Genomic DNA, 14,421 nt, shown 5'->3' with positions numbered 1-14,421 from the left:
GTGTGTGTGTGTGTGTGTGTGTGTGTGCGTGCGTGCGTGTGTGTGTGTGTGTTTCCCTCTTGTTTGTTACATGTGATGATTTATGTAGATTCTCATTAATGGTTGTACAGTGATTTCTGTTTCTTGAAAAAAACTTCATGTTCTTCTTCTTTTGGGTTTTATGGTGGTTGTCAAACATTTGACAACATGGTTGCCGCATTCGCAACCTGCTGGACTGGTCAGTTTTTTTTATTTTATTTATTTATTTTTATAAATCTTTCAGACTTTAAAATGATTAAAAAAAAGAATAATTAAAATGTTTGCATTTGCAGTAGATAAATGTCATTTGATCTTGAAATTTAGAGACGTTGAAAAGGTTTTATAGTCCTTATGAACAGACAGAGAGATCAGGGTGGAAGGATAAAGAACATTACCTGCTTCGTGTTTGGAATTGAAAATATGCTATTATTTACATGATTCATGTTATTCATAATAAGAGTGAATGTTTGCAAATTTTAAAGTAAAATATTATTTGCAAAAAGATTAAATTGGTTACTTCACAACTACAATTTGTCACATTCAGTTTTAGTTTCGGTTTAGTTTTCATGGGCAGACAGAGGAAAGGATAAGATGGATCTAGCAGCAGCCTTCATTTCCCTCACCTGTGAGGATCTACCTTTATGAAAGTAAGTAAGTGACATGTGAAGGCCAAATATGGTGACATTTAACCCATCAGTTAGTTAGTGCACACACATTAGGAGTAGTGAGTAGTGAACACACACACACTGCAAACTGTGGGCAGCCATTCACTGCAACACACGGGGAGCAGTGACTCTCTAACCATTAGGCCACTACTGCCCCACAAATAGGGGAATACTCTGCCCCGTTCTGTAAGTTGTCCCAGCACTCCTGTCTGTATGATATCAGCCTGAAATCAGTTTACTGGATAGGAGCGAATTATCATAGCCAACTGGACTTGCCAGAGATGGGGCATCTGACATGGCACGAAGCCATTCTTCATTGTTTAGAATGTGCTTACACCTTGTTGATGTCGTTGCCATGACCATCATGAACCCAGATCCAGATCCACTCCCACCACAGATAATGAGCCTGAGCCTACCGCAGACCCAGTGCCAGAGCTTTTGGCCTCAACGGAGCCAGAGCCTGCGGCTCCATCCGTCCAGGAGACAAAGCCTGCCACCCAGTCTGACCAGGAGTGTGAGCCGGTTCCTACATCTGTTCCGGTGGGAGTTTTGGTGGAGTTGGATGAATTTGGGATTCCCCAGTGTGGAGCGATTGATTTCCTGATGACTTCCTGTGCCCAAGCCCTTCCTCCTTTGCTGGTTTTGTCCGTCATTCAAGTCTTCTTCATCGCTGATGGTACAGGCCATTCCTAAATCTCCTTTGTTACTGATGGACCCTCCCGGCCTCCCATTCCCTCCTCCTCCAAGTAAGCAGTCCAGTTCCTCTGTGTCAGCTCTGCTGGTTCTGTTACGCTTCTTGACTCCTTCTCGTCTGTTGACTCTGCCCAGCAACGCATCGGACCTCTCAGCCCCGCTGTCCTTCTGGTTCTACCGGGCTCCCACGTCCCTCCTGCTCCACCTTGGTCAGGCATCGCTCTACCTCTGCCACGGACATCTGGGCCTTCGGCTGTGCCTCGTACCTCCACCGGTTCGGCTCCATCAGGCTCCTCCTTCCCTCCGGCTCCACCTCAGTTCTTACTCCCACTGGCTCCACCTCAGTCCTCGAGCACCCTGGCTCCACCTCTGCTGCTCATCACAGTGGTTCTGCCTTGGTCTCCTGGTCCACCTGGTCTCCACATCTCCTGGCACTACCTCTGTTGGCTGGGCTCATGATTCAACCCTGGCTTCTTCTCCATTGGTTCTGCCCTGGGTCACCATCCTCCTGGGCTTCTGGTTCCCTCTGGGCTCTCCTCTGCCTAAATGTTGTTAGACCTAGAACTTCTTTTACAGTTCTTATTTCTTTTTCTTTATTTCCTTACATAAAATTTAATCCTTTTAGTTATTTAATTCCTTAAATAAGAAGACCAATAATAAGACTCCCCCACCCCCAATGTTTAAGACATGGCTACGGCCTTGCATATTACAAGTATTTCGATCATTTGAAGTGAAATTAAATAAATCTACAATAAATAAATATATTGATATATATTGACAACAATAAATATACTGTTGGATCCTCAAAACATCAGACATCACTGAGATAAATGTACACTAATAACACAGAACTCTTGCTGTTATTCTGACCTCCATGATGAGGAAAAATACAAAGTTTTTTCATGAAACTCTATATGGCACAGGCTGAAAGGTCCTTAACTAAATCTGCTTGCAATCTGCTGTATCAGTGGCCAATGAGCTTGCTGCGCAACCTTCAAATACTGGTCAGCATTTTCTGTAGCAGTTGCAGCACGCTGCCAGAAACCCTCCACCTTTCCTAGCTCCACCTGTATAGATCTGCTACGTGTAATTTATGTATGCTATATTGTACAGCAGGAGCATGTCTTACTTGCACACAGTAGCGTGTCGTGTATGTATTGGCAGTAGCAAGTCCTGTACTTGCTCTGCAGCAGCAAAAACCAACAGCAGCAATAAGAGCAGCAATAACAGCAGCAGCAATAAGAGCAGCAGCAGCAATAATAGCAACAACAGCAGCAGCAATAACCAACAGCAGTAGAAATAACCAACAGCAGCAGCAGCAATAACAGCAGCAGTAGAAATAACCAACAGCAGCAATAACCAACAGCTGCAGAAATAACCAACAGCAGCAGCAATAACCAACAGCAGTAGAAATAACCAACAGCAGCAGCAGCAATAATAATTAACAGCAGCAGCAATAATTAACAACAGCATCAATAACAGCAGCAGTAGAAATAACTAGCAGCAGCAGCAGCAGCAATAACAGAAGCGGCAGCAGCAATAACAGCAGCAGTAGAAATAACCAGCAGCAGCAGCAGCAGCAATAACAGAAGCGGCAGCAGCAATAACAGCAGCAGTAGAAATAACCAGCAGCAGCAGCAGCAATAACAGAAGCGGCAGCAGCAATAACAGCAGCAGTAGAAATAACTAGCAGCAGCAATAACAGAAGCGGCAGCAGCAATAACAGCAGCAGTAGAAATAACCAGCAGCAGCAATAACAGCAGCAGTAGAAATAACCAGCAGCAGCAATAACAGAAGCGGCAGCAGCAATAACAGCAGCAGTAGAAATAACTAGCAGCAGCAATAACAGAAGCGGCAGCAGCAATAACAGCAGCAGTAGAAATAACTAGCAGCAGCAATAACAGAAGCGGCAGCAGCAATAACAGCAGCAGTAGAAATAACCAGCAGCAGCAATAACAGCTGCAGAAATAACCAACAGCAGCAGCAATAACAGCATCGTAGCAGATCTATTCCTCCAAGACCAAATATATCAACATTGTCATATCCTTTACAATGCTAAACACTCCGAAAGTTGTCATGACAGAAATATTATTCTTTTTTTAGATTAATGTGCTAATGAATTATGCAGTTATTAAAGAGTTTTAATTAATTAATTAATGAATTATAAGAGTTAAAGAACCTGTGTGTGTGTGTGTGTGTGTCATAGTCTTCATTCCTTTTCATGATGTGACATCCTGTAGCGGAAGGACGGTGTGTGTGTGTGTATGAACTACGTCACCTTTTCCTCCACTCTCATATTAAAACTTCACACACATATGCCATGCTGAGTCTGCTGTATCAGACGCGATTGACAGATTCACTGCGGTAAAATGATTCAGTCCAGTGAGTACGAGAACATTTCACATCATAATAATGACATTATTTACCAGACTAATGATTTGATGCTGCACTGAGAGTTTGTGTGTTTATGTCATGTGTATTTGTGTTGCACTTTTCACTATATGTATCGATTCAAAGCAGCTGTACATATAACATGTATATTCAATGGGTCAATGTCTGGAAAAAGGGAGAATAATATGACTATTGTAACAGAGGAGTGATGACAGGCCTATGAATCTCTATTCACCAACAGACACATCAGTGTTCATATAACGTTTGACTGGTAACGTTAACTAGATCATTCACCCAAAAATGATCATTCTGTCATCGTTTGCTCCGTGAACCTGTATGGATTTCTTCTCTTCTATTGTTTAGACCTCAAAGTTCTTCAAAATATCTTCTAGAATGACATGAGAGCGAGTAAATGACGATCGAGGTTATTTTGAGTGAACTGTCCCTGTAACATTCCTTGACTAATGGTAAAGTAAAAATAACTGAATCCAAGCTGACAAAAATACGTTCTAAAAGCATTTTTAACATTCCCATTAAGTTATGAAAACGTTATTTCTGAATGTTCTCTGAACGTTCAAAACATCCAGTTTTTTCAAATGTTTTACAAATGTTTTTTCTTGGTTATACGAATGTTAAGGGAACATTGTATCATTCTTCAAACATTACAGGAACGTTACTTTTGAATGTTCTCTGAATGTTCTGAAACATTTAAAAAACGTTAGACGAACGTCCAAATATACACTTCAGAAAAAAAGCTCCATGAATGATGTATAAATAATGTTTTTGTGCTAATGTTTTGAGAACATTATTACAGACCAGATAACTTTGAACGAACGTTCTATTAATGTTACTGGAAGAATGTTTGTTCATAACGTTGAGAGAACCTTGTCAGAACGTTCCCTGTTATCTGGGATGTTCATGAGCAACTGATCTGTTCTGTATTTTTTTGACAGAGATTTATTAACGAAAGTTATTATAGCACTTTCACTGTTTCATTTTTATTTCCATTCCCTGTTGCAGTTCTGTCTGTTTCTGAGTTCTTTGAGGGTAAATGTCCTTTAAGACAGACGTGTGAGAGTGGATGAAGTGTCCGTGTGGGTGTGACCCACATTCACACCTTTCTCTCTCTTCACTCCTTCAGTCTGTTTCCCATCCAAACTCTCCTCGTCTTCTAGTCTCTAGAGGTTTTTATCATCATGTTGCGAGCAATGGGCTTCTGTTGGGTGGTTTTGCTCGCGTCCGGGCCGCTGGTGAAACTCTCACCGGTGTCTCTCTCACCTTCTGTTGACAGGAAGTATGCGGTTTGTGCAGCTGGTCATTGTTGTGCAGCTGAAGCCGCTTGAGAAACGCTCTTTTCTTACACACAGAACCACCAAGAATCTGCTGTTTTAGGATTTGTTCATGCACTTTGGTCACTGCTTTAACCTTGTTCCAGAGGATTCTGTAAAATCTGGATAGTTTTGGATGTTGTCTTGTGATCAATGCAGAACGCGGCAGTAGCAAGAACAAATATAGTTGCGAGCAGCGATTATCGGGGTTCAGGCGTTTCAAGGCCTTTAAGCACATGCGTAAAAAGGTATAAGGCTTTTAATTAGCAAACCTGTAACCATTTCGATCATAGATAGAAAACACCATTTACAGCAAATACAGGCAATTTACCATAGGAAATACAGTTTATAAAGCTTTTTAACAGTTATCAAGGTTGAGCCAAAAGTTGGATTGTGAAATAATCTCCAATATTCAACGATCGATTGGATGGACAGCGGCGGTCCTAGAGGCAAAGTTGATCAGAATGAGCCACAAAAAGTTACTTCGCAAAAGTAGGCTTTTCAGAAAATCCAAAATACCCAAAAATTTCACCTACAAGCCTTGAGTCAAGGATTTCAACGATATAAGACACTTGAGCCCATGCCTGACGGTTCAGGAGTTATGAGCCATTTCTTTCGACCGCTGTAGCGCCCCCGTCAAGCCGATCGTGGCGAGCCTTGGTGACGTTGTAGATGGTGTGAGTACTACCAGCCCTCAAAGTTTCAAATCTCTATGACTTACAGTTAGGTCTGCCCGATCATTTTTAGGAGAGAATGCTGATCTTTGGAAAATTTAACAATTACAATAGAGTTTCAGCACTTGAACCCCTAAAAATACACTATAAAAATGATTGTGGGCTGAAAAAACATTATGTTCTTCCTCAGTGTTTCTATCATATTTTCCAGCACAAATATCTTAAATCAAGATACATTTACTGGAGAAGCAAAATGACTGAAGATATTAAGTCTTGTTTAATGAAAAATGTATCTAAATTTAAGCTTAAAACAAGATCAGATATCTGCCAATGGGGTCAGAAAAGTAAACTGAATTCCAAGGGAAACAGGATGAAGGAGTTTAAAGGTGTCGTGAGCAGACGGTCGTCCTCCATCAGCGTTTCTTCAGCTCACTGTCTGTGTTTCTCTCCTCCAGATCAGTCCATTCACTCCATCTTCTGCTGCTGCTGCTGTGCTCTACAGACCAGGTATGATGTGAGACGAATCTAGAACACCATTAGAATGAAACCGCTGATGACGAGACGTTCATCCCGCTGGTCGTTCATGTCACGCTGCACGGCTCCTCCACACACCCGCCTGGAACTATGAGATATGAGTTATTAAGATCATATATGCAGGGCTGTCTTGTTTTTCAACAGAAATATCTAAAAATCCTGAAAACAAGATGTATTTAATTGAGAAGCAAAATGGCACAAGAACTGACGTCTTGTTTTCAGAGAAATTTTGTGAAGTTTATGCTTAAAATGAGAGAAAAAAAGATGTTTGCAAATGAGGTGTGAAAAATAATCTTGTTTTTCCTTTTGAATTAGATTAATTTTCAGACTCCTTTGGCAAAAAGCATCAAAAATTTTGTTAGATTTCTCTGAAACTGAAACTTAAAATCTTGTATCATTTTTCTTCTTAAGCAAATAAATCTAGTTTTAAGGATGTTTAGATAATTGTGTCAGAAAACGACAAAAAACTGAGTAAGAATATGATTTTTTTGTAGTGCACCACTTGCTTTTATGATAGATTTTGCACAGTTAAAATATGCATGTTGCTTTTAATTCTTAAGGTTTGCAAAAAACAGAGTATAAAAGTCAAATGTAAGTGCAGTGAGATCTCACACATGGTGATTTAGTAAAAAAGGCGTGAGAGTTTGCAACCCTAAATATGTGTGAAATGTTTACTGTGAATTAAGAGCAGCTCATCTTCTCAAAGATGTGTGTGTGTGTGTGTGTGTGTGTGTGTAACAGTAACCAGCCGTATCTCTCTCTTAGAAGCAGCACTCGTGTGGATGTGGACCACAGCGGATATCCAAGATCCGTCCGTATGGTATACAATCGTTGTGTGTGTTCATTCATTCACTCATCCATTGATTCGTTGTGTAATTATTCTCTTCTGGTGTCTCAGAATCAACTGTCTCAGAAGAAACTGCCTCCGTCTCCTCCTGAGGATGATGACAGCGGGGTGATGAAGGTAGTGGCCATGTACGACTTCACCGCCAGAGAGAGTTCAGACCTGACGCTCCGTCATGGAGAAACATATGTCATCCTCCACAAACAAGACCAGCTGTGGTGGAGAGCCAAAGACAGACACGGGTCAGTGTGTGTGAGTGTGTTTCTTTAGTTCAGACATGTTGATTCCTGCTCATTCTCTCTCTCTTTTAGGAACAAGGGATTCATTCCCAGTAACTATGTTACAGAAATTGGAACTATAGAAGCCAACGAGTGAGTATCGACCAATCAGAGTCTTTAATCATCACCAAAATTGCATCAGTTCATTCAGAGTTAACACTGTTCACTGACTGGTCATTGTGTGCGTGTGTGTGTGTGTGTGTGTGTGTGTGTGATGATCTTCATTAGCTGGTATTGCAAGAACGTCAACAGAGCTGAAGCAGAACAGTTACTGAGACAAGAGGTGAAGAAGCCCATCCATCCATCATCAATAATTGATCCATCATCATCATATGTCACACGTGTGTGTGTGTGTGTGTGTGTGTGTGTGTGTGTTTCAGGGGAAAGACGGAGGGTTTGTGGTCAGAAGCTCCAGTCAGCCCAGCGGATACACAGTATCTGTTTACGCACAGAGGTAAAGAAGCATCAATGCATTGACTGATCCATTGATCCACTGATCCACTGATTGATCGATCTATTGATTGATCAGTTCAGGTAAAGGCGAGGTGAGGCACTACCAGATAAAGCAGACAGACACGGCTCAGTTCTACTTGGCAGAGAATCACGTGTTCAGCTCTGTTCCTGAACTCATCAACTACCACAAACATAATGCAGCAGGTACTCATGAATTCTGCTCAGTTCTGTTCTGTCCTTCTATTGTGATGAAGATACTGAAGATCTGCTGTGTTTAATCAGGGCTGGTGGCCAGACTGAGATATCCCATCGGGCCCATGGGCAAATGTCTGCCGGCTACAGCGGGATTCAGTTCAGGTCAGACACACAACGAATGACAAACATCCATAACGAATGACAAACACATGACAAACGACAAACACTCAATGAACAACAAACACATGAAGAACGACAAACACAGGCAACAAACGAGAAACACACGCAATGAATAACAAATGCACATGACGAATAAATGACAAACGCACGCGGCGAACAACTGACAAACGCACATAGCGACAACAAACACATGACGAATGACAAACGCACGCAATGAACGAAAGACAAACGCACTCAACGAACGAATGACAAACGCATATGACAACGACAAACACACATGATGAATGACAAACGAGCAACAAACGCACTTAATGAACGAATGACAAACACGCGACGAATGAATGATAAACACACATGACGATGACAAACACACATTACGAATGACAAACGAACGACAAATGCACTTAACAAACGAATGACAAACGCACTCAACGAATGAATGACAAACGCACATGACAACGACAAACACACATGATGAATGACAAACGAACAACAAACGCACTTAACGAACGAATGACAAACATGCGATGAATGAATGACAAACGCACATGACGACGACAAACACACATGACGAATGACAAACGAATGACAAACGCACATGACGACGACAAACACACATGACGAATGACAAACGAATGACAAACGCACATGACAACGACAAACACACATGATGAATGACAAACGAACAACAAACGCACTTAACGAACAAATGACAAACATGCGATGAATGAATGACAAACGCACATGACGACGACAAACACACATGACGAATGACAAACGAATGACAAACGCACATGACGGCGACAAATACACATGACAAATGACAAACGCACGCGACAAACGAACAACAGATGCACTCAACGAACGAATGACAAACACATGGACGAACGAATAAAAACCGCACTTGACGAACAACAGCAAATGCACGCGACAAACGAACAACAAACACACATTACGAATGACAAACGCATGCCACAGATGAACGACAAACAGACTCAACGAATGACAAACGCACTCAACGAACGAATGACATCTGCATGTGACAAACGAACGAACGCTCAAGGATCGAATGACAAATGCACACAACAAACAAACGACAACGCACTCAATGAACGAATGACAAATGCATGTGACAAATGAATGACAAATGCACATGACAAACAAACGACAAATGCACTCAACAATTGAATGACAAATGCATGTGACAAACAAACGACAAACACACGTGACAAACAAACGCACATGACAAACGAACGACAACCGCAGTCAACGAACGAATGACAAATGCATGTGACAAACAAACGACAAACATGTGATGAATGACAAACGCACTTGACGAACGAACAACGAATACATGCGACAAACGAATGACAAACACACGTGACGAACGACAAACACACGACAAACGAATGACAAACACATGACGAACGACAAACGCACTCAACGAACAAATGACAAACGCACTTGACGAACGAACGACGAATGCATGCCACAAACGAACGACAAACACACGTGACGAACAACAAATGCACGTGACAAACGAATGACACACATGACGAACGGCAAACGAACGACAAATGCACTCAACGAACGAACGACAAACGCACTTGATGAACGATCGATGAATGCATGCGACAAATGAACGACACACACGTGACGAACGACAAACGCACACGACAAACGAACGACAAACACTAACTGAATAAATGACAACTGCATCTGACAAACGAACAACAAACACGTGACGAACGACAAGCGCACGTGACAAATAAACAACAAATGCACTCAATGAATGAGAAACGCACATGACAAATGAATGACAAACACACTCAATGGACGGATGACAAATGCACGTGGTGACGACAAACACATGACAAACGACAAACACACGTGACAGATCTCTGACTGATCTTCTGAGCCACGATTGCGACACTTTTCAGAATCAGCTTTATGGGCCCTTTTCACAGTTATTATCATCATAAATCTAGCAATGTTTTTTTTTTTTTATTTAAAAAAAATTTATATTTAAAACACTACACTGCAAAAACTGATGGTCTTCCTCAGTATTTTTGTCTTGTTTTCCAGCACAAATATCTAATATAAATATCGTAAATATCATTCTTAAATCAAGATACATTTATTGGAGAAGAAAAATGACTTCAGATATTAAGTCTTGATTAATGAAAAATATATCAAAATGAAGTGAGTTTGTGCTTAAAACAAGAACAAATATCTGTCAGTGGAGTCAGAGAAACAATCTTGATTTCTGTTTGTTTCTATTGCCCAATTGGCAAAAATGTAAACTCTAACACTTTACAGTAAGGTCCCATTAGTTAACGCTGGTTAATGCATCATCTAACATTAACTACTAGAAATGAGCAACACACTTAATGTTAGCAAATAAAAATACAACTGTTCATTGTTAGTTCATGTTAACTAATGTAGTTAATTAATGTTAACAAATGAAAGCTCATTGTAAAGAATAAACTTTGATCACTTTGCATGTTGTTTCCTAAGTGGGTGGATCTTCACCTAATGATCTGGTGTTAAACGAGCACATCACATGCTGAAAGTTCTCCATGTTCTCTGTGTGTTGTGCAGATAAATGGGAGATCAACCCGTCGGAGCTGACCTTCATGAAGGAGCTGGGCAGCGGTCAGTTTGGAGTGGTGCGACTGGGCAAATGGAGGGCGCAGCATAAAGTGGCCATTAAAACCATCAATGAAGGAGCCATGAGTGAAGATGATTTCATAGAGGAGGCCAAGATCATGACGTAAGACACACGCTGAACGAGTGGAAAGTTGCTGTGAAGTTGGAAAATGTGGTGGGTGGGTGGGCAGATGTGTGTGAGAGACATCACAGCAGATCCACTTCCTGCGCTGTGAGCGTTAGATTCTTATCAGTCCTTCATTCAGTCTCTTTTACTTGCTCTGTGTGTCACTCAGATGCTTCTGGAAGAAGCCGGAGGTGTGTGATGGAAACACGCTCTCATTCTGCTGGCTTTACACTGCAAAAAATGATGTTCTTCCTCAGTGATTTTGTCTTGTTTTCCAGTAAAAAGATCTAAACATTCTTAATTCAAAATGACTGAAATGTTTTCTGAAAAAATGATCAAAATTAAGTGACTTATCGCTTAAAACAAGAACAAATATCTGCCAATGGGGTCTGAAAAATAATCTTGTTTTCTCTCTGAGTTCAAGGGTTAGTTCACCCAAAAAATGAAATTTCTGTCATTAATTTCTCACCCTCATGTCGTTCCACACCCGTAAGACCTTCGTTCATCTTCAGAACACAAATTAAGATATTTTTGATGAAATCTGAGAGGTGTATGACTCGTCCATAGACAGCAATATAATCAACACTTTCAAGGTCCAGAAAGGAACTAAAGACATGGTTAAAACAGTCATGTGACTGCAGTGGTTCAACATTAATGTTATGAAGAGACGAGAATACTTTTTGTGTGCAAAAACAAACAAAAATAACCACTTTATTCAACAATATCTTCTCTTCTGTGTCATTCTCATACGTTGTTTACGTCCAGCGCTTCCAGATTCTCCATCAGAACGCCGACTCATTACTGGCCGACTCCTGCATCATCATCACACGCATGCGTCGTGCTGATCACGTGATCAGCTTTGGCCAATACTGAGCCGGCATTCGGACATTCAGCACACGGAAGCCTTCACTGTGTTACTGCGTCACCTGCGTAAGGATAATGACAGGGAAGAGAAGAGATTGTTGAATAAAGTCGTTATTTTTGTTTTGTTTTTGCGCACAAAAAATATTCTTGTTTCTTCATAACATTAAGGTTGAACCACTGCAGTCACATGACTGTTTTAACGATACCTTTCTGGTATAACTTTAGTACCTTTCTGGACAGATAGAAGGACAGACAGACAGACGGGTAGATGATCTCTGTGTGTGTTGAGTACTGACTCGTTTGTCGTGTGTTTGCAGGCGTCTCTGTCACCCTAAACTGGTCCAGCTGTACGGTGTGTGCGTCACCCAGCGGCCCATCTGCATCGTGACGGAGTTCATGGAGAACGGCTGTTTGCTTCACTTCCTGCGGCAGCACAGCAAGACTCTGGGACGCGTTCAGATGCTCTTCATGTGTCAGGACGTTTGTGAAGGGATGGAGTACCTGGAACAAAACAACTTCATTCACAGAGACCTGGTCAGAATCACACTGAACACTGACAGACGGACGGGTAGAGCTAGATAGATAGATAGATAGATAGATAGATAGATAGATGGAGATAGATGGAGATAGATAGATGATGACATACACCAGGCGACAGAGATCTGTGATTTCAAAGATCATATTCAAGAAAAGTGTGTGTGTGTGTGTGTGTGTGTGTGTGTGTGTTTGTAGGCCGCGCGGAACTGCCTGGTGAACGAAAGGAACGTTGTGAAGGTGTGTGACTTCGGCATGACCAGGTCAGAGAACTGTCATCTGAAGTGTGAACACACCACTCACACTATTCATACTACACAGTGACTTAGAATAGTGCGCAAGTACGTGAATATGTTTTGAAGAAACAGCATCCTGACGTCCTTCTTACCACAGATCTCAGGGTTTTGTTTATCCAAAAAACTGTCATGTTTTGGTTAGATCTAGTTTTTCACATATTAGATGTGTTTTCTAGAAGCGGTCCACTGGGATGTAAATTATCTACACTGCAAAAACTGATGTTCTTCCTCAGTATTTCTGTCTTGTTTTCCAGCACAAATATCTAAACATCCTTAAATCCCCTGGCAGGTATGTTCTGGACAATCAGTACACCAGCTCCATGGGCTCCAGGTTCCCCGTCAAATGGTCTCCACCTGAAGTCCTGCATTTCAGCAAATTCAGCAACAAGTCAGACGTCTGGTCATTCGGTGAGGCCTGGAGGTCAGAGGTTTGGTGTGTTATGACTGTATGTGTGTCGTATCCAGGCGTTCAGCGTGTGTGTTCATGTGAACAGGTGTGCTGATGTGGGAGGTTTTCTCCGAGGGCAAGACCCCATTTGAGAACCGCTCTAATGTGGAGGTGGTGGAGGAGGTGACGCAGGGCGGGCGTCTGTACAGGCCTCACCGGGCGTCTGGGCACATCTACAACATCATGTACCGCTGCTGGCACGAGGTCAGACGCCGCTCACACACATTCAACAGATTCCTTAACACGTCACACCACTTTCGCCCCGATTCGCAGTCTGGACGAGTGTAGTGTATGACGGACACAGACTTCAGACTGCTGGAGGAGATCAAACATGTTTGATATTTTGAGTTTGATTTCCTCAGTTTTCCTCTGCAACTATTTGATGTCTAGTGTTTTAAACCCTATTGCGATTTTAAAAGATGTGTTGTGTATTCCAGCCTTTACATCTGAATCTCTGCACAGAACTTTGAATAATTATGTTGGCAATTTGCTTGTGTTTGTTTTCAGAGACCTCATGGACGACCATGTTTTTCTGAGCTGCTGCAGAATATCAGACAGATCACTGAAGAGGAGACGGACACATAAACACACACAAGCTCAGAGAGTGAAGGACTGTTGAGGACATCTGAATGTTCTGAAGCTGCATCATGATCTACAGCATGAGCTGTGATGCGCTGTGTGTTTGATAAACTGACATCATTAGTGAGATATTGAGACGTTTGTGCGTGTAAACATTCAGTAAGTTCACGTCAGTAGAGATGCTGGTCACTGGAACAGCAGACTGTGTGAAACAAATCACTTAATAAACATACTGAACCATTTTTTATTAAAAAAATAAATAAATGCAGGACGTTTTCTGTGACATTTATGTTTAAGGTTTGGGTTGCAGGATAGAAAATATCATTAGCTCAGTATAAAAACCATCACGATTATGGAAACGCCTCATAATGATAGGTGTGTGTGTGTGTGTGTGTGTGTGTGTGGTTACACATGCCTGAGGGAAAGTACAATGTTTAATTAAATGTGAAGTTCTTGAGGCTGATGAGAAAACATCATTCAGTTCAGATCTGACGCACGTCTGTGATTAAACACCATGAGAATCCTTCAGTGCTTATTCATTTTCACCGTCTTCCTACGGTTTACTGTGAGTTTACATTCATTTCTTTCTTCCTTTTAATTATTTCTTTCTGATAATCAGATGTTGTGTGCTCCGTATACATGATGTGACTTGTGTTTGTGCAGAGGATCTC

At 41.5% G+C, this 14,421-nt stretch overlaps 1 protein-coding gene across 3 annotated transcripts; it reads left to right on the top strand.

Moving 5' to 3' along the window:
- Positions 1–10: 10 nt before the first annotated feature.
- On the top strand, positions 11–14,018 carry txk (TXK tyrosine kinase). Of its 3 annotated transcripts, XM_051879250.1 has the most exons (16): positions 22–217; positions 563–665; positions 6,225–6,276; positions 7,069–7,123; positions 7,202–7,389; positions 7,459–7,518; positions 7,654–7,708; positions 7,806–7,879; positions 7,955–8,082; positions 8,161–8,235; positions 10,855–11,026; positions 12,211–12,427; positions 12,626–12,690; positions 13,013–13,131; positions 13,218–13,375; positions 13,679–14,018. In XM_051879250.1, exons 4-16 carry the CDS (start codon positions 7,121–7,123, stop codon positions 13,754–13,756), a joined length of 1,392 nt encoding a protein of 463 aa, XP_051735210.1. In that variant the 5' UTR covers positions 22–217; positions 563–665; positions 6,225–6,276; positions 7,069–7,120; the 3' UTR covers positions 13,757–14,018. The 3 variants fall into 3 exon arrangements, with proteins under 3 accessions (XP_051735207.1, XP_051735210.1, XP_051735208.1); XM_051879247.1 differs by lacking the exon at positions 563–665 and having other exon boundaries at positions 11–217; XM_051879248.1 differs by lacking the exons at positions 22–217; positions 563–665 and adding an exon at positions 3,657–3,758.
- Positions 14,019–14,421: the final 403 nt, after the last annotated feature.

The sequence above is a fragment of the Ctenopharyngodon idella genome, chromosome 22, assembly GCF_019924925.1.
Source record: "Ctenopharyngodon idella isolate HZGC_01 chromosome 22, HZGC01, whole genome shotgun sequence".
Classification (NCBI taxonomy): Eukaryota; Metazoa; Chordata; class Actinopteri; order Cypriniformes; family Xenocyprididae; genus Ctenopharyngodon; species Ctenopharyngodon idella.
Note: the sequence above shows the minus strand (reverse complement) of the source record. Positions and strands in the feature narration are given on the sequence as shown.

Coding starts and splice junctions, on each gene's coding strand:
- txk (XM_051879247.1), top strand. CDS start 187: ATGGTTGCCGCATTCGCAACCTGCTGGACTG. Junction 7,390..7,458: donor AGAGCCAAAGACAGACACGG/GTCAGTGTGTGT, acceptor TCTCTCTTTTAG/GAACAAGGGATTCATTCCCA. Junction 8,083..8,160: donor CCACAAACATAATGCAGCAG/GTACTCATGAAT, acceptor GTGTTTAATCAG/GGCTGGTGGCCAGACTGAGA.